Below are 23575 nucleotides of genomic sequence, written 5' to 3' on the forward strand. Positions count from 1 at the left end.
TTTGATTTCTTTCATCAGTGTTTTATAGTTTTCTATATATAGGTCTTTAGTTTCTTTAGCTAGATATATTCCTAAGTATTTTATTCTTTTCGTTGCAATGGTGAATGGAATTGTTTCCTTAATTTCTTTTTCTACTTTCTCATTATTAGTGTACAGGAATGCAAGGGATTTCTGTGTGTTGATTTTATATCATGCAACTTTACTATATTCATTGATTAGCTCTAGTAATTTTCTGGTGGAGTCTTTAGGGTTATCAATGTAGAGGATCATGTCATCTGCAAACAGTGAGAGTTTTACTTCTTCTTTTCCAATTTGGATTCCTATTATTTCTTTTTCTGCTCTGATTGCTATGGCCAAAACTTCCAGAACTGTATTGAATAGTAGCAGTGAAAGTGGACACCCTTGTCTTGTTCCTGACTTTAGGGGAAATGCTTTCAATTTTTTCACCATTGAAGATAATGTTTGCTGTGGGTTTGTCATTTATAGCTTCTATTATGTTGAGGTATGTTCCTTCTATTCCTGCTTTCTGGAGAGTTTTTATCATAAATGGATGTTGAATTTTGTCAAAGGCCTTCTCTGTATCTATTGAGATAATCATATGGCTTTTATTTTTCAATTTGTTAATGTGGTGAATTACATAGATTGATTTGTGGATATTGAAGAATCCTTGCATCCCTGGGATAAAGCCCACTTGGTCATGGTGTATGATCTTTTTAATGTGTTGTTGGATTCTGATTGCTAGAATTTTGTTAAGGATTTTTGCATCTATGTTCATCAGTGATATTGGCCTGTAGTTTTCTTTTTTTGTGGCATCTTTGTCAGGTTTTGGTATTAGGGTGATGGTGGCCTCATAGAATGAGTTTGGAAGTTTACCATCCTCTGCAATTTTCTGGAAGAGTTTAAATTTGTCTTTATGTGTTTATTTCTGAGACTGCTGGGTCTTCATTGCCTGTGTGGACTTTCTCTGGTTATAGTTAGTTGGGCGCTCCTCTTTTTTGCAGTACTCTCACTGCAGGCTTCTCACTGTGGTGGCTTCTCTTGTTGTGGAGCACAGCTCTAGGAGCACTGGCTTCAATAGTTGCAGCAGGCAAGCTCAATAGTTGCAACTCATGGGTTCTAGAGCACTGGCTTAGTATTTGTGATGTCCAGGCTTAGCTGCTTTGTGGCATAAGGGATCTTTCCGGACCAGGGATCGAACCCATGTGCCCTGCATTGGCAGGCAGACTCTTATCCACCGCACCACCAGAGAAGTCATGGTTTACATTTTGTCATGTTTAGGCAAGAGTGCTACTGGTTTTTTAAGAAGAATTTGGAGATTTTGTTCCATTTTCTTTAGTTGGGTTGTAGTGTCCAACATGGCAGTCACTAATCATGTGTGACTATTTAAATTTAAATTAATTGTAATAAAATTAAATTTAAAATTGTGTTCCTCAATCATACTAGCTACATTTCCAGTTGCTTCTGGATGGCAGGGCATAGATAGGACATTTTTATCATCATGGAAAGTCCTGTAGGGTGGCCTAATTCTAGAACATTTTAAAGAGTGTTGGAAGTAGGTTAAAAGCATCTGCCTGCAGTGCTGGAGACCCGGGTTTGATCTCTGGGTCGAGAAGATCCCCTGGAGAAGGAAATGGCAACCCACTCTAGTATTCTTGCCTGGAGAATCCCATGGATGGAGGATCCTGGTGGGCTACAGTCCATGGGCCCGCAAAGAGTCAGACACGACTAAGCAACATCACTTCACTTCACTTAATGTATTATAGGGCTTCCATGATAGTTGGTAAAGAATCCGCCTGCAATGCAGGAGACCCCAGTTTGATTCCTGGGTGGGGAAGATCCCCTGGACAAGAGATAGACTACCCACTACAGTATTCTTGGGCTTCCCTTGTGGCTCAACCGGTAAAGAATCCACCTGCAATGCAGGAGACCTGGGTTCAATCCCTGGGTTGGGAAGGTCCAACTGGAAAAGGGAAAAGCTACCCACTCCAGTATTCTGGCCTGGAGTATTCCACGAACTGTATAGGCCATGGGGTCGCAAAGAGTTGGACACAACTGAGCAACTTTCACTTCACTAACGTGTTTTAGATTTTTTAGTAAGCCAATAAATTCAAAGTTGTTTTAGGAGGACAACTCTTTGACTTTCTGTTTATTTTATGAAAACTCATCTGTTTAAATTTTCTATAGAATCTGGAACAATTTTTTAAACATTTTTATTGCTTTTTTTGACTCTCAAAATGATGCATGTTTGTTGTAAAAATTTGGCAATCAGAAAGATACAAAAAGAAAACAAATCACTCATCACCCTACTGACTTGTTAACAATTAAGAACATTACCTTCCAGACTTTTAATTCCATATGTATACATATATTCAGTAAATTGTTGTCATATGTGTGTTATGTGTGCATGAGATACAGACACACGTTATACATATAAATTTGTGTGGTTTTTTATTAAATGGTGAGCATTTCCTCCATCATTAAGTAATATTTAAAACATGATTTTTAGTAGCTACATAGTAGTCAGGTTCTACCTCTCAACACAAGTGAGCAAGTTACTTTATGCTTTAGTTTTCTAAAGAGGAATATGCTTTCTTTTTTTAGTTATAGTGAGGATTAAATGGCTTAATGTGTCTTTTTTAAGGTGCCTGAGCATAATTACTCACTTACAGAGCTCTCAATGAATGATATCATTATTACCATCATATAAATTCCATAACCAAAGTTCGAACTTTGATACTTTTACTGAATATTCTTGAATTTAAGTGGATGCATTACCAATTAGACACAAGGCAGTGAAACTAGATATGGAACAAAAAATAAGTTCAGTTCCACTGGTTCCTAAAGGTTACATTTGAAGAACCTGTACAAATATAAATCAGTTATCACAAAGATACTTAGCAGCTGATCCAACAATGATAGAGATGGTACCCCTATCTTTTTGAGTCTAGAGATAATCCAAGCAGTCTTTGAGAAATTGAGCCAAGGATGAAACTTTTAGTCTTGAATTAGCTGAGTAACTGTTTCCAATGCTAGTTCTCCTTGTGCGGGAAGATATAGATTGCATGTCTGTCTTGACATGTGCAATTCTGTGACGGATGTGAAAAGTAAATTAGAATAGATGGCATGAAGTGGATGAGGTTTAAGTTTTTACTCTGCTCCCTTTTTATTAACTTTCCTTGAGTTACAGGATGCTACCTTTGGTTTACTCAGTGAATTTGGATCATGCTGAAAGCACTATTTCTTGATCAAAATAGACATCATACTTTAGCCCTTTTATGAATGAAATAAAGATCTATAATTTCCCTAAGACAAATATTTCTCTTTTGATGGGGAGTGCTTCGTTCCAGTCAACAGAAAGTTACAGCTGTATAAGCTATAGCTTTAGTAAGCATCAGGTAACCTGAAGTCATTTATTTTTATTGAAGCATTATTGGCCCTTCCGGAAAGAGGAACTCTCAGGCTAGATGTTGACTCACAGTCTAAACTGGACTACCAAAGGCGTTAATGTTACATTGGTGAAGTATCTAGCCATTCCGGTATGTAACTGAGACTGAACTTGAAGAAGCCAGAAGCACGCCTCAGTCTCTGCCTGGCTTGGTGCCGGTCACACTTCGAGGAAAGTCACCATCATCTTACATGATCATTAGCCCTTTCAGATCATTTCAGTGTAGCTTCCCATGGAATAAGATTTGTTAGATGTTCTTTATGGTGGTAATGTCACTGCAGCGCCTTTAAGATGATGACATGGAGGATTAGGGCCACAACTTAAAATGGAGAGGGAGACTTGACTGGTGTGGCACGTTTCCTAAAGAAACTGTACCAAGATGGTGCTAGTGTGTGGTGATAGTTAAAGACAGAGCTTTGTAGTCAGGTGGGTCTGGACTGCAATCTTTGCTCTGGCAGTTCCTAGTGGTGTGATCTTGTTTGGGTCCTTACCTTTCTGTGCCTAGATTTCCTCACGTGTAAACTGGGAATGACCATAGGTCATCCCCACAGGCTTGATGCAAGCACCCCGTGAAAAAATGCATGTAGGTTATCAGAAAGTTGTTAATAAGATTGCGGGGTTTTTTTTGGAATATAGAAAGGTTTATTGCAGGGCCAGTCAAGGAGAATGGGTGGCTCATGCTCAAAAAAAAAACCCCAACCTGGGTTGTCTTTAATGGGTAAAGCATCTCTTAGAAAACAGTATTTCCCTCCCAGATTTAAATAGGGCAGGATCTTACATAACTCACATGTAGTTAAGTCTGGATAGGGGCTTTGTGTCCCAGGTGACACAGTTTGAAATAAAATGGAATTATTTTTCCAGAGTTATTGGGGAAAGGAGGACATATCAATAGACTACAGACAAAAAAAAACCCTGGCGTTCTTAGAAAATACCTTCCCATGCAACAGTGTGCACACTGTTTTTAGAAAAAGGCAAAAATAAAAGTGTTCATTTAAAAGTAAGTGTTCACCACCCCCGCTTCAGACTCTTTGTCAACTTTCCTCCCTCTAGCTCTCCCCAGAGGAAACAAGCCTTAGCACTTCCATTTCTATGCTTCCAGAAGTTTCTGTGTCTATAAATAAGAAAAGTTCTTTTCCACATTTATTATTATACATACACAAGGACTCTGCCTTCACATGGCAATATACTATAGTGGCATCACAGGAAATACACATAAAAAACAGATATGAGCCCACTTGGAGGACTGTGCAGGAATCAGGATAACAGGTGATGAATTTGGACTAGAGTGAGCGAGATGGAGAAGCCAGATGGGCATCAAATTAGGGCAATATTTTGAAATTCTGTGGATTCTATGTAGCATATAAACCAGTTATCCTAGTTTATACCTGCTATACTAGCCTTGTGCTTCCCAGGTGGCACTAGTGATAAAGATGCCACCTGCCAATGCAGGATACAGAAGAGACATAGGTTTAGTCCCTGGGTGGGGAAGATCCCCTGGAGGAGGACATGGCAACCACTCCAGTATTCTTGCCTGGAGAACCCCATGGACAGTGGAGCCTAGTGAGCAACAGTCCGTAGGGTTGCAAAGAGTCAGAAAGGACTGAAGCGACTTGGCACACACACATGTACTAACCTAATAATTAATAACCCCCCCATTTTATTCTCACAAGTGTTCCAGTTTAGATAATAATCGTATGGTTATCTTATGTGTGAGGGAAACAGAAGAATCAAGGGTGCAATTAGGTCAGTTCCTGCAACATTAACTGAAATAGCAAAAGCAGAAAAAGAGGTCCAGAAGGGCAGAGAAACCAGAAATGGGGTATGGAGATAATAAACTGTAGAAGCCAACACAACATTGTAAATCAACTATACTTTAATTTTTAAAAGCAAGCAGATACTAAATAAACATTGAAAAAAAAAGAAGCCTATTAGATGGAGATGCCTGGTAGGCATTTGATACACAAGCTGAGAATTTAGGAGAGAAGAGGTGGAGGTGGCAATATAAGAGTTATCTGTGTAGAGATGCCATTTAAATGGTCAGGACAAGGTGAGTGCCTCCTGGAAATGGGCATCCAGAGAAGAGGCCTGAAGACAGCCGGGTATACACTTGTGCCCCAGTCTTTCTCCCTCCATCATATTATTTTATGTATTTGCTTTATTTTCTTCCCAGTTCTTGTCACTGTTGGAAACCATTTCCTCCTTGCCCTGTACCTTCCTCTTCCCCACAGGCTCTCTTTGGAGTTGAAGCAAGAGTGCTGGTTAGCAGAGACCACGCACAGCCTCATGCGCCCTCTGGATCCAGCTCTCCTTGGCTCAGAGTCACTGCTCTGCTGTGGCTTTCACTCATACCGCTTATCTTTGATGAAGGTCTGTCCTCTTTTCTCCAGGGCCAGGCTGCTTGGGGACCTTGCCGTCAGCCAGCCTGTGGATGCCTGAGTCCAGTGTCTATTTCAGGCTCCCTATCCACAGAGCTCTCGGAGGTGGCTGGACCCCTGCACTCCATTCCTGAACAAACCCTGTGGCCCGGAAGAGCCCAGGAAAGCAGCCCATGAAAGTGTTAGAGTACAGGTTGGCTCAGAGCACACACGGGACACTTAAGTGGGCTGCTTTTCATAATGTCACATTCCAGCCAACAGAGTCTCAGCTCTGAACAAGCCCAGACTTCTCTGCTACATAATCAGACATAGACCCAGACATAAATGGGACCCTCTCAGACAGCTAAGTGAGAATCTAGGATACTACCAAGGCTGATGTGTTGGAACCTTGTAAGGATGAATAGAGTGTTTGCTATCTAACTTTGGTTTTGGAGCAAAGTAGAATCAGAGACTTGGTCAGGGCAGGGTCATGAGACAGAAGGACAGTCCAGTGTAGGGAGAGCTTAGGAATCTTGGGAATCAGGAACTGGATCTAAATCACAGATATAGGAACAGTGGTCCAGCCCGCTGGGCAGAACAAGGTGAGACGAAGTGAGGAAACGGTGCGGAGGCACGTGAAGCCTTTTCTATCACACTCTCACCTATAAAGTGTGCAAGGACACTCGAGTAAAGGTGGCACGATGGTGTGGGAAGGGGAGAGGCGGCCCACCGCCCACTCTCACACATAGAGAACACCATGAACAGTGTGGAAGGTTCTATATGATTAAGAAAAACATCTGCTTACTGTTGAGCACATGGCGACTTTTACATGCTAGACCATGCATCTCTGTCTCCTCACGAGTTCTCATGATGGCCCTGGATTGGCACTGTAAGGAAGCAGCACCCTGATGTCACCAGGGTGGACTCGTACCCGGCGTTCCCCAGATACCTCTCAGATCAGCCCTGAGAGCCCGGGTTCCCGCGAGGGCTGCAGATGAGAAACTGCACGTATAAGGACTGGAGGCATTGGCTACCTGGCCATTCTCCTCATCTGTTTGAGAACTAACTGCCTGATATCAGGATCATGGTTTCTGTTTTTATTTTATATTGGAATGTAGTTGATTAACAATGTTGCGTTGGTTGTAGGTGTACAGCAACATGGCTCAGTTATCTATTATTTTTCAAGTTCCTTTCCCATTTAGGTTATTACACAATATTGAACAGAGTTCCTGGTGCTATGTGGTAGGTCCTTGTTGGTTATCCATTTTGTTTTTTAAAAAACTTTTTATTTTGCATTGGGGGTATAGCTGATTAACAGTGCTGTGATAGTTTCAGGTGAACAGAGAAGTGACTCAGCCGTACCTATACGTGATCCATTCTCCCCCAAACTCCCCTCCCACGCAGGCTGCCACATAACACTGAGCAGAGTTCCCAGTGCTATACTTAGGGCCTTGTCGATTATCCACTTTAAATATAGCAGCGTGTCTATGTCAATCCCAAACTCCCAATCATAGTATTTAGAATTTTAAGGGGACACTGCTAAGTCGCTTCAGTCGTGTCCGACTCTGTGCAACCCCTTAGACGGCAGCCCACCAGGCTCCCCCGTCCCTGGGATTCTCCAGCCAAGAACACTGGAGTGGGTTGCCATTTCCTTCTCCAATGCACGAAAGTGAAAAGTGAAAGTGAAGTCGCTTAGTTGTGTCCAACTCCTAGCGACCCCATGGACTACAGCCTACCAGGCTCCTCCGTCCATGGGATTTTCGAGGCAAGAGTACTGGAGTGGGGTGCCATTGCCTTCTCCAAAGGGGACACTAGATGTAATGAATTTGAGAGAGAGAAATGTTAAATGATTTTGTTTTCCCCAAGGGCACACAAGCAGGTTTTTTATTTCAAGGCAGGGTGGCTTCCAATGATCAAGCTCCCTTCACAATATAGGTCCTGAGGCTCCCTGACCCACAAAGAGGATCACCAGCCCCTCCGCCAGTCACAGCAGGAACATGAGGAATGGCCAACCATGCTACTATGTGAAGATTGGCCCTTTGGGGCTTTGGAAATAAAGATTAGTTACTAGGCCCTTTGTCATATCTGTTTTGAGATTCTCCACCTCAGGGAGCTTCCCAGAGGATGCTAAGGGGTCTTCTTCATTCTACCAACTAATGACCTCTGTGCCTGGGGACCTCTTTTTGAACCTTGAGCTGGGGAGCCAGATCTGATACTCTTGATCCTGAGCACCGGTGTGCGCCATGGGCCGCCCTCCCCTTCCACCAGGATGTTAGGAAGCCCTGGGCGCCTCATTTCCGAGGTGTGCCACTTTGGCTGCTCTCCACTGATTCTTACCCTGCTGATAGGAACCCTAAGTGCTGTGTGCTAAGTTGCTTCGGTCGTGTCCGATTCTTTTGCAAACCTGTGAACTGTAGCCTGCCTCTGTCCATGCAATTCTCCAGGTAAGAATGCTGGAGTGGGTTGCCATGCCCTCCTCCAAGGAATCTTCCAGACCCAGAGATGGAACCCACGTCTCTTATGTCTTCCGCACTGGCAGGCAGGTTCTTTACCGCTAGCGCCACCTGGGAGGCCCCTTATAGAAACCCCCTGGTGGTAAAGCAGCACCAGTGGGCAGCATTCCTGCCATCTTTGTGGCCAGTGAGCCTGCCTTGGGCCATGTGCCGGGACTTTGTTTCACTGTCTCCGAGGATATCCCACCTCAGACACAGAACTGGACCTGTATTCTGAGAACCAAGGGACTCCTAGTAGATAGCAGCTTCTTCAGATATCAGCAGATCAGATAAACTGAATCTGGTTCTTTCTTTTGTTTTTCATAAGCAGTATTGCCTCTGAGGCCAATCCAAGGAAACCAGACCTGTGTTGTATTGTTTTGCCTGAGGTCAGGTAATGGCATTCAGCCAAGCTTTCCCGAAAGAGCTCCCTCTCCCTGAGAATGCCTTCTTCTGTTATTTGCAGTGCATGGTCCATGCCCCTTGGGTTTCTTTTGCACATCTTGGTGCTGAAGTTTTGTTGGAACCAAAGAAGTAGTGGAATTTAAAACAAACTTGGACTTCACAAGGAAAGAGAAAGGGGAGGGGATAGAAGTGGGCCAGGTATCTGCCATCAAAGGAGGGTCTGTAGGTGGTGATGCTTCTGTCCCCTAAAGAACAGGAACCAAAATGGTCTCTGATTGATGTTGGCTGGAGGAAGCTCAGAGCCCTCAGGGGACACGGAGCAAGTATTCGGTGAGGTCTTTAGCCATTGGTTTGCTATGTTTCCATGATTCAGGTCTCAAGGGATCTTTGCCTCCCAGTTCTGTTCTGTATGGATGACAGTGATGAGCTGATAAAGCTGGAAACAGTATAAGTTTACATATCGAAGGTTACTGATAAGGGGAACTAAGGCCTAGGCTATTTAAGTGACTTGGTCTAAGTCACACGGTGAGTAACAAAAACAGGAGCAAAAGCTGAGTTTCCTAACTCCCAACCATTGCCACTTCCTTTACAACTCTTCCCATAAAGAAGAACCCCGGGACTTCCCTGGTCGTCCAGTGGTTTAAAATCCGCATGCCAATGCAAGGGGACACAGTTCGATCCCTGATCCAGGAAGATTCCACGTGCCGAGGGTCATCTCAGGCCCATGCACCGCAACTGCCGAAGCCCTCGTGCTCTAGAGGCTATGCTCTGCAACAAGAGAAGCCACCTCAGAAAGAAGCCCACACGTCACAATGAAGAGCAGCCCCCGCTGGCCACAACTAGAGAAAGCCCACGCGCAGCAGTAAGACCCAGCACAGCCAAAATTAAGTAATTAACTTTTTAAAATGATGATGATTTTACCCCGTGCCATGTGTGCATAAGCAACTGTAAGCCATCACCCTGTGGGGTCACCGTGCCCGCCAAAATAGTCTGCATCTTTTCTCCATCTCTCTAGACAGATGGAGGGGTGACCTACATCATAGAAATTGATTGGACCGGCCATGCAATGATCTCTGTCCCATGCAGCAGACCTGGGATCATTATTATGTAGGAGAGCAAGTGAGGAAGTGTCAGAGTCAGCTGTGGCCGCGTGAGCCTTCACATGGCTGGGACAATTCTGTTTACGTCTATGATGTCCTCTCTTCACCTAGAACATGGAAACACCTCGTTATTTTTCTGCTTGGTTGTGATGGTGATGATAATAATCAATGACTGTAAAATACAGCTGTCAGGGGAAAAAAAGGGGGCAGTTACGATACGGAATTAGAGCTTCCCTGGTGGCTCAGATGGTAAAGAATCTGCCTGCAATGCGGGACACCTGGATTCGATCCCTAGGTCAGGAAGATCTCCTGGAGAAGGAAATGGCAACCCATTCCAGCATTCTTGCCTGGAGAATTCCATGGGCAGAGGAGCCTGGAGGGTTACAGTCCATGAGATTGCAAAGTCAGACATGACGAGTGACTAAGCACATGAAACAGATTTATTCAACCAAGTGAACTAGGAGGAACATAAGCTCAACTTGATGGTGTGTTTTGGCATATTTATTCCTAGTTTTTTCTCACCTTGACTGTATTTCTCTTTATAACCCAGAGAAGGACAAGAGAGGAATGTCTTTATTTTTCTCAATTTCTGAAGTACTTAGGAGCTAACTAAATTATACATTTTGTGTTGAATTGGAGTCTGTCATTGTTTACCATCCTTGTTGGTATTTATGTCAGACTTTAGTTTTCTAATAAATGGTTCTGTGTTTATTTTCCATAAAGCTGTTTATCTTCATTGTTGTCAAGGAACCAATAACCTTGGTAAATATTTTCTTTTACCTTTTTCAATCAAATTGATGGGTACATCTAATTACTAAGATGTCTCAACTCCTGACAGTTTTTAAGGAAAAGTGTACTATGATTTGAATCTGGTGGGGTTAGAGAAAATCTGTAGGAGAAGAGAGAGTAATCCTTACCTGAAACAAAAGGCCCACACAAACCTGAGGTGGGCCCTACATCTGCCTGAGATGGTCCCTACACCGTCTCTTGGCATCGGATCACTGCATTTCTGAGCACCACGAAGGAAAGAGTCTGTTTTGTGATGGACTTTGGCTTCAGTCTCTCGGTTCTCCCTTCAGACTGTGTGTAAGACTTGGTTTGAGCACAGCCTACAGACTTCCCACTCACTTAGACTCAGCGCAGTTAAAATCTCAAAGATTTAAGAGATCAACTGTGGAAGTAACAACTACCTTATTTGGGCCATTTTATTAAGAATGTTTATGTCTCTCTCTGATTAGTTTGCATTTTAGAAATCCAGACTAGTTGTTTGAAAATTGTTGAAAATGAGACGGTGGTTTTCATCCAGAAGTCAATAGTCCTGATTTTCATGTCACTTAAGAAGAAATGGAAACATGCTTATATTGACAATATTTGGCTGCCTGCAAATGGTCATAGCATTTTTAAAAACTTTACAGTGCTTTTCCTTTTATTTTGTTTGTCCAGAACTCCTATAGAAAACAAAACAAAACAAAACCTAGTTCTACCAGGTCCCTTAGTCATCATCTATATCCCAGAAGCTGGTTTTCCGTATTTTCCAGCTATCTAGATCATCTCTTCTTCCCCTGGAAGTGCAGACTTTATATCCTTCATCAATCTCTGCCAAAATATGATCCTTTTTCTCCTCAAAAGACATATATGTAAGTTTTGCTTACCTGTCCTAACTCTGTGATATTTAAACAGTTTACTTAAGTCCCAGTTCATTCTATAAAATAGTATTTTCCTCATGGGGTTGTTGTAAGGGAAAGCTGATATTGTATATAAAGTTTTAGCATGGTACTTAGGATATGTTAACTGTTCATCACATGCTCAGTTGCTCAGTGGTGTCCAGCTCTTTGCAACCCTAAGGACTGTAGCCTGCCAGGCTCCTCTGTCCATGGGATTTCCCAGGCAAGAGTCCTGGAGTGGGTAGCCATTTCCTCCTCCAGGGGATCTTCCTGACCCAGGGATTGAACACGTTTCCTGCTTTGGCAGGCAGATTCTTTACCACTGAGTCACCAGGGTAGTATGTGCTATTTTAAAAAAAAGAGAGAAGCTTGAGTGTTATTTCAAAAGGAACAAAGTTAATGAAAACAAGTAATTATTCTGTTTAAATGTTTGCCCCATTTATCTTAGTCCTTCAAGTATGTTTCACTGCTGCAAACACACATCTGTCACAAACTAGAAGTACACGTGCCTAAGAAGATAACAACATGTGGAAAGTTTACAAGCATACAAGCAAACTGATTTTTTTCCTTGAAAGATTAAAGCATAAATTTCTCCCCATCTTCTCCCTCTCCCACTCTTCCAAATTGCTCTATGATTGCATTACTGCAGGGGTCATTAGGATAGTAACTTTCTCTATTAAAAAGAAAAAGAGTACATAATACATTGTTTCTTAACATGAGTGATGGTAGTTACTCAGGTGTTCGCCTTATAATTATTTGCTAAACTGAATATGTATGCTTTATGTATTTTCCTATGTGTGTACTCACACACACAATGGAGATGAAATGGCATGTAAGAAAGTGATGGGATAGAATTTGTTGTTGTTCAGTCACTTAAGTCGTATCTGACTTTGTGACCCCATGGACTGCAGCACACCAGGCTTCCCTGTCTTTCACTATCTCCCAGAGTTTGCTCAGACTCATGTCCGTTGAGTCTGATCCTAGATAGAATAGTACAAACCAAATATAAGTCTAGGTTGGATATATATATAGCAAAGCAAACTGCTTAAAATTCCAAATTGAAAGGAATATGAAAGCAATAAACCCTGATTTTGAACAAAAGATGAAAACTATTCCAGCTACTTTAGACTGGCTATCTCCATGTCACAAACTGAGTGGCTAGAGTGGGGCAAATTATGGAACTTTTCTTCTTCTCTGCATGGATACGACCTGCACTGGAGTCGCTGTGGGACAAAGTCTTCCCATGTCATCTTCCGTTTGCTTAACATCCGGCATGAAGAGCTTCTCTCAATGACTGAACACTTTAATAGACCACAGTGAGCCAAGCCACTTTGCACAGAGGTCACTGCCCCATCTCCTCCAGCCCTCTTCATTAACATTCCTGCCTCTTGTGCATGATTTCAGAGATAGCTGCCATGGTTTACTGAATGCTATCAGAGACGAAGTTAAGAATGAGAAGTCTTTATTACTAACGAGCAGCTTTTGGTTTTTCAGCGTCGACTGGGAGATGCAGCAAAGAAAGCAATCAGCAAGCTTCAGGTCAGGACCATCAAGAAGGGTGACAAGGTAACAGCCTCTTTTCGTTTTGTTGTTGCTATTGGTCAGTTGCTAAAGTCATGTCTGACTGTTTGCGACCCAGTGGACTGCAGCATGCCAGGCTTCCGTGTCCTTCACTGTCTCCCGGAGTTTGCTCAAACTCATGACCACTGAGTTGGTGGTGATGCTGTCCAACCAAATCATCCTCTGCTGCCCCCTTTTCCTCCTGCCCTCAATCTTTCCCAGCATCAGGGTCTTTTCCAATGAGTTGGCTCTTTGCATCAGGTGGCCAAAGTATTGGAGGTTCCGTTTCAGCATCAGTTCTTCCAGTGAATATTCAGAGTTCATTTCCTTTGGGACTGATTTGTTTGATCTTCTTGCAGTCCAAGGGACTCTCAGGAGTGTTCCCCAACCCCACAGTTCAGAAGCATCCGTTCTTTGGTGCTCAGCCTTCTTTATGGTCCAACTCTCACATCTGTACATGACTGCTGGAAAAACCATAGCTTTTGGCTATATGGACCTTTGTTGGCAAAGTCTTTTCTTTTTGGTGAGGAGCTATTTAAAGCTTCTGAGTTTCCTAGCAACCAATGTAGATAAGAAGATGAGGAAGGGAAATACATGCTAATAGTTTTCCTATAAGCATCTGTTATTATGCCCAACATTATTAAATATAAGTTAAGGCAGTTTGTAAAATGCATGCAATGGAACCGTAAAGTCCTTGGAGAAAAAAATATGAGATATTAAAAAGTAAATTTAGGAAAAGTAGATAAAACCAGGATGAAATAGTACCCAGGTTCATTACCTGAAATTAAAAACAGACATGGGTCCAAAATTTAGGTTGGGGCTTTCTGGCAGCCAGTGCAAAGGAGAAAATATTCAATATTCAAACGAATCTGAGTACCTTATTCCAGTGTCCCACTAGATAAAAATGAAATGCCTGCTCCTGGAATTATGACTTAAGAAAATTTTTCTATGAATCTTTGCACAAAAAGCTTTTTAGGTGCTAAGTGATGTATTCCACTTAAGTCTGCAGTTAATGCTGATGGCTCAGTGGTAAAGAATCTAATGCTAATGCAGGAGACGTGGGCTCAGTCCCTGGGTCAGGGAGATCCACTGGAGAAGGAAATGGCAACTCACTTCAGTATGCTTGCCTGGAGAATTCCATAAACAGAGGAGCCTGGCGGGCTACAGTCCTTGGGGTCACAAAGAGTCGGACATGATTTAGCAACTAAACAACAATTTACAAAATGCAAGAAGCATATTTAGTCCCCCTGAAACCGAGTTTCCAGAACCCCAAAGTTATGACAGCAGAACTCATTCCAGTACAGTCCTTCTAGAACTCTCTAGCTGTAGGATGATGACATAAAGCCCAAAGCAGAAGCATACCCTAAGGAAGGATCACAAGGATCACAAGCTGGTCTGGGCCCACAGACCTCTAAAGACCTCTGTTCTCCCCAGGAGAATTTTTTCCCCCAGGAGAAATTTTAGAGCAGTGGGTTGCAGTCCATGAATGTGGGGCTCCTTGAGCCACTGTAAGAGATTCACAGCTCTACTTGTATTTGAGGTGTTGTCTCTAGTGTGAATAATTGATTTGTCTCACTAATTAGGTGCTACTGGTTTTCAGTTATATAAAAATACCTTTGAGCTTAATAGGATAAAATTTATTTTAAAAGCATCACTAAATTTAAAGCACATTTTTTTCAGTACTTTTTTTCCTCCTCAAACAGAATAATAAAAGAACAAGGACTGTTACGTAAGTAATGTATTACAGGGTGTTGAAAGAGATTTAAGTATTTGAAAAGAAAGCTGGAACCACTATGTTAGAGTTGTATACATTAGATTCCCCAGGAATGATAGATTAAATATCATTTTGATGAGTCTCCGTGAATAGCATTTCTCTCATCCTTGAGACTTTGCTATGTCACCTCTGATTATAATAAGTAGCATGATTAGTAATGGTACATTAAAAAACGATTTCCTTGTCAAAGCTCTTGCCATGGAACCAGGAAACAAAAAATGGAGGTTGGAAGGACTAGAAACTAAACCAGTGCATAATAAATTATGGATTAAGACAGCCAGCGTCGAGCGAGTCGAAAGCCCTGCTCCAGGCAAGCTCTCCTTTGGCTTGTTACTTGTGTGTTTACAGAAGTTGAAGCTCGCAAAGCAGGCTCATCTGTGCTTTCTGTGTTGCAGGAAACGGAGCCCGATTTTGACAACTGTGCCGTTTGTATTGAGGGGTACAAGCCCAACGATATCGTCCGGATCTTGCCCTGCCGGTGAGTGGCTAGCTGCCTGCTTCTGACTGGGGCCTCTCTGGTTCCGACCTGCTTGGCCTAGCCCTGCAAGGTCAGTCTGCCCAAACACTGCTGGGGTTCAGGAAGAAACAACCAGCACTCTTGATTCCTTTCGTGTAACCTTTCTCCTTGGAAACATTCTGTCTTGTGAAATTAGCACTGTTTTCCCATTCTCTTCATGCCAAACTAAGGCTCTGTGACCTAGAACCTCATGATGCACAGTTGGACCATGTAGCTCCAAGTTCAAGTTTAACAGCAGACCTGTAATACTCAAAATCATCCCCCCTGTTACAAGTGCCATTTTAATTAAAATAATAAACTCTTAAAATGTCTTCTGGATGATCATGAAGGGATCAGCAACCAGAATATAGTCAGGAGTGGGCAGGAAGCCAAAGGCAGATTTCATTTTCCTTGATTTTTTGTTGACAAGAAGAGAATGTGACAGTAACCCCCAAACTTCTAGGATCTAGGGTAGAATGTCAACAGGTATAGTTGGAAAACTGCCTGGTTTCTCATAGAACTCTAGTCCTTCTCTAGATTCCTTTTATAGAATTCAAATTAAATAAATTTAAATACTTCGATAAAATATCTCAAAGTTGCTTAAAGCTTCTTTAGTGTTTTTGCATCTACACAAGTATCCTAAAACTATAAATTAAATTCTGCCTTAGAGAAATATTCTTCTCTTAGAAATCCTGCCTTTAAAAATTCTCAGAGGATTTAAGTAACTAAAGTAGAAAACAGACACCACCAAGATATAAAAAAATTCATTTGGTCATAAAACAATGCAATGCTAAGAACTATTTATTAGAAACACAAAAGAAATCATGCCTTAGAGGAATGAGTTTAATAATCCCAAAATGACAGAGAAGTGACAAAAAGGGACAAGATACTCAAATAGACTCACGCACTCCAAGGGGAGTGAATGGGCTTGAAATGCTCTCACTCAAATTGATCGGTAGGAAAACAGGCCTGCGGAAAGAGCACTCTGGTGGCCCCAGCTGAAGCCTTCAAGTGGGATTCGCTTTCCTTAGAGATGCTTGACCATCTCTAGAACAGGTCATAAACTGGAATACATCAATACCTGGCAGTATCCTTCATATGAGGGTACTATAGATAAGTTCTCTCTCTAGACATTATACTTGGTATTTGTTTGGTGATTTCTTGAAACGCTGGCCAAGAATGGTGATAAGTGAACTGCAGAGAGCCTCTCCAGATAGCATCGTTCTTCTCTGCAGTCTTTTATTAGGAGTTTTATAAAGCCTCCTAGCTATAGGCAAGCAAAGTACTTGCTTTTACTTTCCTTTGGAGATAGCTTAGCGCCCTGTGAGGCTCCTACTAATAAAAATATCCAAAGCTAACATTAAAGGTCAGTGTCATCTTTTCCCTGAATATCCAAAGAACTTTACAAATGTAATTTTAAAAATCGGTTTTAAGGACATCTTTAGGCTTACTTTAGCTCCGTCATTCATAATGTATAAAACAGCTTGTTCACTGAGGGCTCTTTCATGAGTGTATTTCCTGTGACTGCATATAATTGCTAGAGGCTGCATAATATCTAGGTCATAGATGTACCACAGTGTAATTTACCATCCTCCTGTTGTAGACCATTTGGCTGATTTCAGTTTTTAATTATGACACATTACATTGCTTTAGCAGTATTTAGATGGCTGTAGTATACTTTTCCAGATCTCCTTTTATAGTATTTTTTTGGAAATAGTAACCAAGACAAAAATAGCACTTTAATATTTGTCACACACATAAAAATCTTTAGGAACTTTCATTTTATTTACGCTAGCCCTCGGCCCAGCACATTCATGGTGGCTCACAGGGTAAAGAATCTGCCTGCAAGGCGGGAGGCCCGAGTTCGATCCCTCGGTCGGGAAGATCCCCTGGAGAAGGAAATGGCAACCCACTCCAGTACTCTTGCCTAGAAAATTCCATGGATGGAAGAGCTTGGTGGGCTACAGTCCATGGGGTCGCAAAGAGTCAGACACGACTGAGCGACTTCAGGTCCTTTCTTTTCCTTTCTTGCTCCAGGTCAGTTCAGTTTGGCCTCCGGCTCCTCTTTATTGTATCATCATTTGTTTCTCAGTTCATTCCTTGATTCTGTCTGCTTCAAGTTCCTCACTGTCCATCTGTCTTTATTCCTTCCTGTGGGCCCTGCTTTAAATAACAAAAAAACGCCGGCTATAGTTAGTGTTTGATCTTAGAGGAGCCACCCAGTCCTACTCTTTGAAGAGCTCCTCCAATTTTTCCAGGCGGCTTTTAAAATCAAGATATTTTTATGCCTGTTGCTGGTCTCTGCCAGACAGTTTGCACTAATGGATGTTATCAAACAAATGCACTGGCATTTGCTTTTTGCTAGATAATTTCCTCTGGGGCATTATTAAGCTCTTGCTCCTATGAACCTCGTAGACTCTCTTCCCCATTATTTCCAGGCTGACTCATCCACAGAATTCTTTGCATCTCCTTGGAATAAAAACTGTTTCAAAAAATGTTCCAGCATATTGTCTCTCTTCTCTCACCCTCCTTATTGTGGGCTCCCAATTCCTGACATGCTGGGCGCCTCTCTTCTCTATGGTTACCACGCAGGGAGTCTTTCCAAATCACGCATCACTTGCACCGTGATTTTTGCAAGCTCATCCTCTTGACTGTGTCTCTTTTAAAGGCACTTGCACAATTAGGATGGATTAATAAATGATTCTTCCTCTTAGTCATGGTGATTGTTAAAGTTAAATTGCGCACATCTTCATGGACCACTTCTTGTTCATTCTAAGTAGGCTCCTTCTCTAGCACTTGAAGGCAAGCCTATCCGTGGGGTGAGCCTAGACACACACATTTAATGTGAGGGAGGGACCCGCAGCCACACACAGAACACCTCAGGTCTAACTTTTGAGGTTTGGAGTCGATCCTAATACACCACTAAGATAGTTTCCAAGGAACTCCGGTTTTGCTGTAGCATACCTAGGCCAAAGCATACAATTCACTATATTTTTAGGCTGGCTTTTGTGATGCAGGTTTGAACTTGCAGTTATGATTTTTAGCCACAAAAGAGATCTTACTGAAGTTCTGTTGCCTTCTCTTGTCCAGAGAATAAGCTGGGCTTTCTGAGTCTTCCGTGGCTTTTATCCTTTGGTGTCTGCACTGTACTTCAATGGTTATTCATCTCAATCTATTTAACTACCCAATTTCAAATGCAGTGTGTCAGAAAGAGCATGATCTCCTTGGGCAGAGCAAAAGTCTCTGTTTGCCATTTTTTAAAAAACAAAGCAGAATTTCCCTTCTGGTCCAGTGGTGAAGACTCCACCCTTCCAGTGCAGCGGGCTCGGGTTAAAGCCTTCGTGAGGGAACTAAGATCCCAAATAGGGCAAGGCCAAAAAAAAAAAAAAAAAAGGTTGAAAATAAAAAATAAAAACAAAGCAATGTACGTATCCTTTCTCTAAGTTGCCTATACAGTCCTTTCCTATTTCGATTTTATTGCTAAAGCATTGTCACTAACTTGGGAACATAGTTTCATCTACCGTCTTTCCCTTTGTTTGCAAACTCTGCCCTACAATTCAGGAAAAATTATAAAGCTCCTTGGCAACAAGCGGACCCTTGCCATATTCTTTTCAGTAACTAAATGCTTTATTTGAAACAACAAACATTTCTTTCGTAGCAACTGTTCACCAGGAATAGTGTGAGGTACCAGAAATGAAAAGATAGATGGCATGGTCCCTGCTTGAAAGGGAGTCAGGCTAGTGAGAGAGAGGTGGGGATTTAACTAACTGGTCACAGCACAGAGGATCATATACACAACAATAATAGCAAAACAAATTAAAACTCTGGAGGAACTAGTACCAGGCACAGGAAGTTTAAAAAGGCTCTGTAGGTTTAAAGGGGCTTCCCTAATGGCGCAGTCAGTAAAGAATCCACCTGCAATGCAGGAGACATGGGTTCAGTCCCTGGGTTTGGAAGACCCCCTGGAGGAGGGCATGGCAACCCACTCCAGTGTTCTCGCCTGAAGAATCCCACAGACAGAGGAGACTGGTGGGCTATATAGTCCATGGGGTTGCAAAGAGTCAGACATGACTCGGCACAGCACAGCACAGAAACAAATGAGATGTCTTCATATTTTCTAACCATGGTTGTTTTGCCCATTACATCCTCATTTTAGAAGATTTGTCAAAGGATAAACATTTAATCATCTGTGTAACTTCCTCATACAGGGATCCACTGCTAACACTTTTATCATTTCCTTTTATTTCCTATGCCTGTTTTGTGCAAGTTTGAGATACTGCTGTCAACAGCAATTAATATCCTGCTCTCTTTTTTTAATTTTTATTTTTACTTTATTTTGCTTTACAATACTGTATTGGTTTTGCCATACATTGACATGAATCCGCCACGGGTGTACATGAGTTCCCAATCCTGAACTCCCCTCCCACCTCCCATCCCATATCATCTCTCTGAATCATCCCCGTGCACCAGCCCCAAGCATCCTGTATCCTGTATCGAACATAGACTGGCAATTCGTTTCTTACCTGATAGTATACATGTTTCAATGCCATTCTCCCAAATCATCCCACCCTCTCCCTCTCCCGCAGAGTCCAAAAGTCCATTCTAAACATCTGTGTCCCTTTTGCTGTCTCGCATACAGGGTTATCATGACCATCTTTCTAAATTCCATATATATGTGTTAGTATACTGTATTGGTGTTTTTCTTTCTGGCTTACTTCACTCTGTATAATAGGCTCCAGTTTCATCCACCTCATTAGAATGGATTCAAATGTATTCTTTTTCATGGCTGCATAATTCTCCATTGTGTATATGTATCCTGCTGTTTTAAGGCTTCCCTTGTGGCTCAGCTGGTAAAGAATCCACCTGCAATGTGGGAGACCTGGGTTTGATCCCTGGGTTAGGAAGATCCCCTGGAGAAGGAAAAGGCTACCCACTCCAGTATCCTGGCCTGGAGAATTCCATGGGCTGAATAGTCTGTGGGGTTGCAAAAAGGCGGACTAAACTGAGTGACTTTCACTTTCACTTTCTCTATTATTCTGCTGTTTTCACTTAGCATTGAAAGAATTTGCTAGAAATAGTACTGTTATTTGTGGCTCATTTTGACCTTCCAACTCCATAGGCAGAAGCTGATCAAAATCTGAGTTGAATAAATCAACCAAAGACCCTGAGATGTTGACTCTTACTCCTCAGGAATAAGGGCCACTTTTTGGACCCATCAGAATTGTCCACTGAGGTAAAACTGGAGTGTGTCCTAACTCCCTTCATCTCATTCCTTAGTAACCCATCGATGAGCTATTCATGTCTCATCATCCCAGCCCCTGAGAGAGAAAAGCAGTTTAGCTTAGACAGACAATAGAGTTTGTCTGGATAATAATGGCCCGTGGAGGCAGTGTGTCTTGCTGGCTTATTATTGTCACAGTTGGATTACAAATAAAATCCTCTAAAACCCAAGTTAATATCTTAGATAGCTGCGCCTCAAGCATTTAGCCAGTTCGTACGCAAAATGTACTTACCTATTGCCTCCTGTAGTTACGGTTTGCAGATGGTGCTTCCTGGAGGCTTCTGTAGGAGGCGCTGTTGTCAATAGCGCCGGCGCTTTTTCTAGGGTCTTTGTGTGTATTTTGGAGCCAGGGAACGAGGTCAGTGAGCAGCTCTGCAGGCCCATGGCTTGTTAGACTCCTCACTCTTTGCAATAGGATTGTTTTGTGCTGAACAAGCTCACCCATTAAGAGATTTCTGGGTGTGTGTCTGTGCCTGTGGTAAAATATACGTAGCATACAATTGATCATTTTAGCCATTTTAAAAATGAGATTTATTTATTTTAAAATAAATAAAAGGGAGGATAATTGTGGATATAAATAAAAAGGAGGATACTTGGAGGATAATTGTTTCAAATGTTATGTTGGTTTCTGCCAAATATCAACATAAATCAGCCATGCCGCTGCTGCTGCTAAGTCGCTTCGGTCGTGTCCGACTCTGTGTGACCCCATAGATGGCAGCCCACTAGGCTCTGCTGTCCCTGGGATTCTAGGTATACCTATATCACCTCCCTCTTGAACCTCCCCCACCGTTTTAACCATTTTTAAGTTTATATTCAAGTGGATTACAGCACAGCCATCAGCACATTCATCCCCAGAAGAACTTCATCTTTCGAAACTGAAAGTCTGCAGCCATTAAACATTAATAACATTATTAACTCTCCATTCCCCCAGTCTGGAGTTGTGTGTGTGTGTGTGTTTTAATTTAGGCTTGATTTTTATTAACAGAAGACAATGTCAATGGACGAATTAGATTTTGACTCAAGAATCTAATTTAAGTGGCTTAGCCAAAAATTGATTTTTATATATTCAATTCAAAAATGGATGGTGAATGATAATTCTGCATATTTCTAGTATTGTTATTAGTGCTATTTGTTGTGGTTTAGTTGCTCAATTGTGTCTGACTCTCTGTGACCCCGTGGAATGTAGCCTGCCAGGCTCCTCTCTCCATGGGATTCTCCAGGCGAGAATACGGGGGTGGGTTGCTATTTCCTTCTCCATAGGATCTTCTCAACCCAGGGATTGAATTTGTGTCTCCTGCATTGGCAGGCAAATTCTTTACCACTGAGCCACCTGGGAAGCCCCATTATTACTATTATTACAATACTAATATGATGCTACTGTTATCGTTATTATTAGAATTGTTACTGTTCCTCTTACTATTACTGACATCGTTACCACTCCATTCTTCTCTGGCTTTCTCCGATAGCCTTCTCCCTGATCTCCCTACTTCTGCTCCTGCCCCTTAATCATTCATTCTGATGTCTGGTTTTGATTATCCAGCTAGATTAACTGGACCTTGGGTACTTTTTTAGTGAGTACAAATTTAAACTCATTAAGTGTATCAGAAGTATGACTTTAAAATTATGCTGAAATATAACTCTGCCTTCTGTTTCTCTCAGAAGGATTTCTGTAACAAAGTAGATTCACAGAAAATTAAGAAGGTGCACTATCTCATAGTCACTTTTTACAAGAGAATTGAGGTAACTAGTGCAATTGCCACTGATTTTTTCAGGAATTACTGTAAGAAGCAATCTTAGGAATTTTGCCTTTGTAGCTCTTGTTAGGATTTCCAACTCTGGTTTCATCGTGAGGACTTGCCAGAGCAGTTCACACATGTAATACCGGCCCTTCTCCTGAGCGGGAGAATGTTTTTGTGCTGTGGATAAAAAATTGTGCTGTTTTCCAGATTTTTTTTTCCTATGTTTTGTTGATAGAAAGCCAACAGCCAAATCTATAGTCCAGCCCATAGCCAAAAGGGATGTTTTAGCTTCATCCCTGACTCTGTTTTATGTTTGTATTCTTATTTTTCTTTGTTCTGCTTGTTTTTGGCATCCCTTTGGATATCTGCATCTCTCCAGTCACCTTAAGTCTTTTCTACAATAAATATTTTCCATGTGTTTAAAACTTTATCAATGTCACTTTTCATTGATATATACTATCCCCTGTGCTGTAATTTGGCTGTTTTTGGACAGTTACGTCGTTTCCTCCTCCATACCCAGGTACTTTTTTTGCTGTTACAAATAAGGCTGTGATAAATAGCTATGTGTGTGTGGACCTTAGTTACATTTTAGACCATTCCTTTGTTTCTAAGCTTACAAATTCAAATTGCCTGGTTGCTTTCCAGAAAGTGGTCCTCAAGGAATGTTCCAGTCAGTCAGAGATGAGAAGAATACTCCAAGTAATAAATATCCTAGAATTGTCAGAATATAACACACATGTTGGACTTCCCAGGTGGCTCAGTGGTAAAGAACTCGCCTGCCAGTGCAGGAGACACAGGTTCAATCCCTGGGTCAGGAATGTCCCCTGGAGTAGGAAATGGAACCCACTTTGATATTCTTGCCTCAAAATTCCATGAACAGAGAAGCCTAGTGGGCTACAGTCCATGGCGCCACAAAGGCCTGGACATGACTGAGCAACTAAGCACACACACACACACACACATACACATACACACACACACATACACACACACATACACACACACACACAACACGCCCACGTCAAGATAATGGTGGAGAGATAGGCCAGTCCAGATCACTTAGGACCTGAATGCCTGGCTGAGGAGCCAGGGTTATAGCCAGCTTCTGAGGTACCTGCTGACGAGTCCAATTCGTGTTTCATAAACAGCACACTGGCAGCATGTGGAGTGAGGCTTAAAGGGATCTGACTGGGGTCAGAGGAACCAATTAGAAGACTATGGCAAAGTCAAAGCAAGAAGTGCTGGAGGCCTGACTGGCCTGTTGG

The 23575-nt window shown here is 42.1% G+C and overlaps 1 protein-coding gene across 4 annotated transcripts in view; it reads left to right on the plus strand.

Moving 5' to 3' along the window:
- The window catches only part of RNF150 (ring finger protein 150), a 288239-nt gene that overhangs the window by 174413 nt on the left and 90251 nt on the right, over window positions 1-23575 (plus strand). For 2 of the 4 annotated variants that reach the window (XM_069556854.1, XM_069556852.1), the window contains exons 3-4: window positions 12955-13026; window positions 15190-15272. In XM_069556854.1, the coding sequence (XP_069412955.1) occupies window positions 12955-13026; window positions 15190-15272 (155 nt within the window). Of the gene's footprint in view, window positions 1-12939; window positions 13027-15189; window positions 15273-23575 lie in introns of all 4 variants that reach the window. The other 2 variants (XM_069556850.1, XM_069556853.1) reach the window with 1 other exon arrangement.

The sequence above is a fragment of the Ovis canadensis genome, chromosome 17 (assembly GCF_042477335.2).
Source record: "Ovis canadensis isolate MfBH-ARS-UI-01 breed Bighorn chromosome 17, ARS-UI_OviCan_v2, whole genome shotgun sequence".
Lineage (NCBI taxonomy): Eukaryota > Metazoa > Chordata > Mammalia > Artiodactyla > Bovidae > Ovis > Ovis canadensis.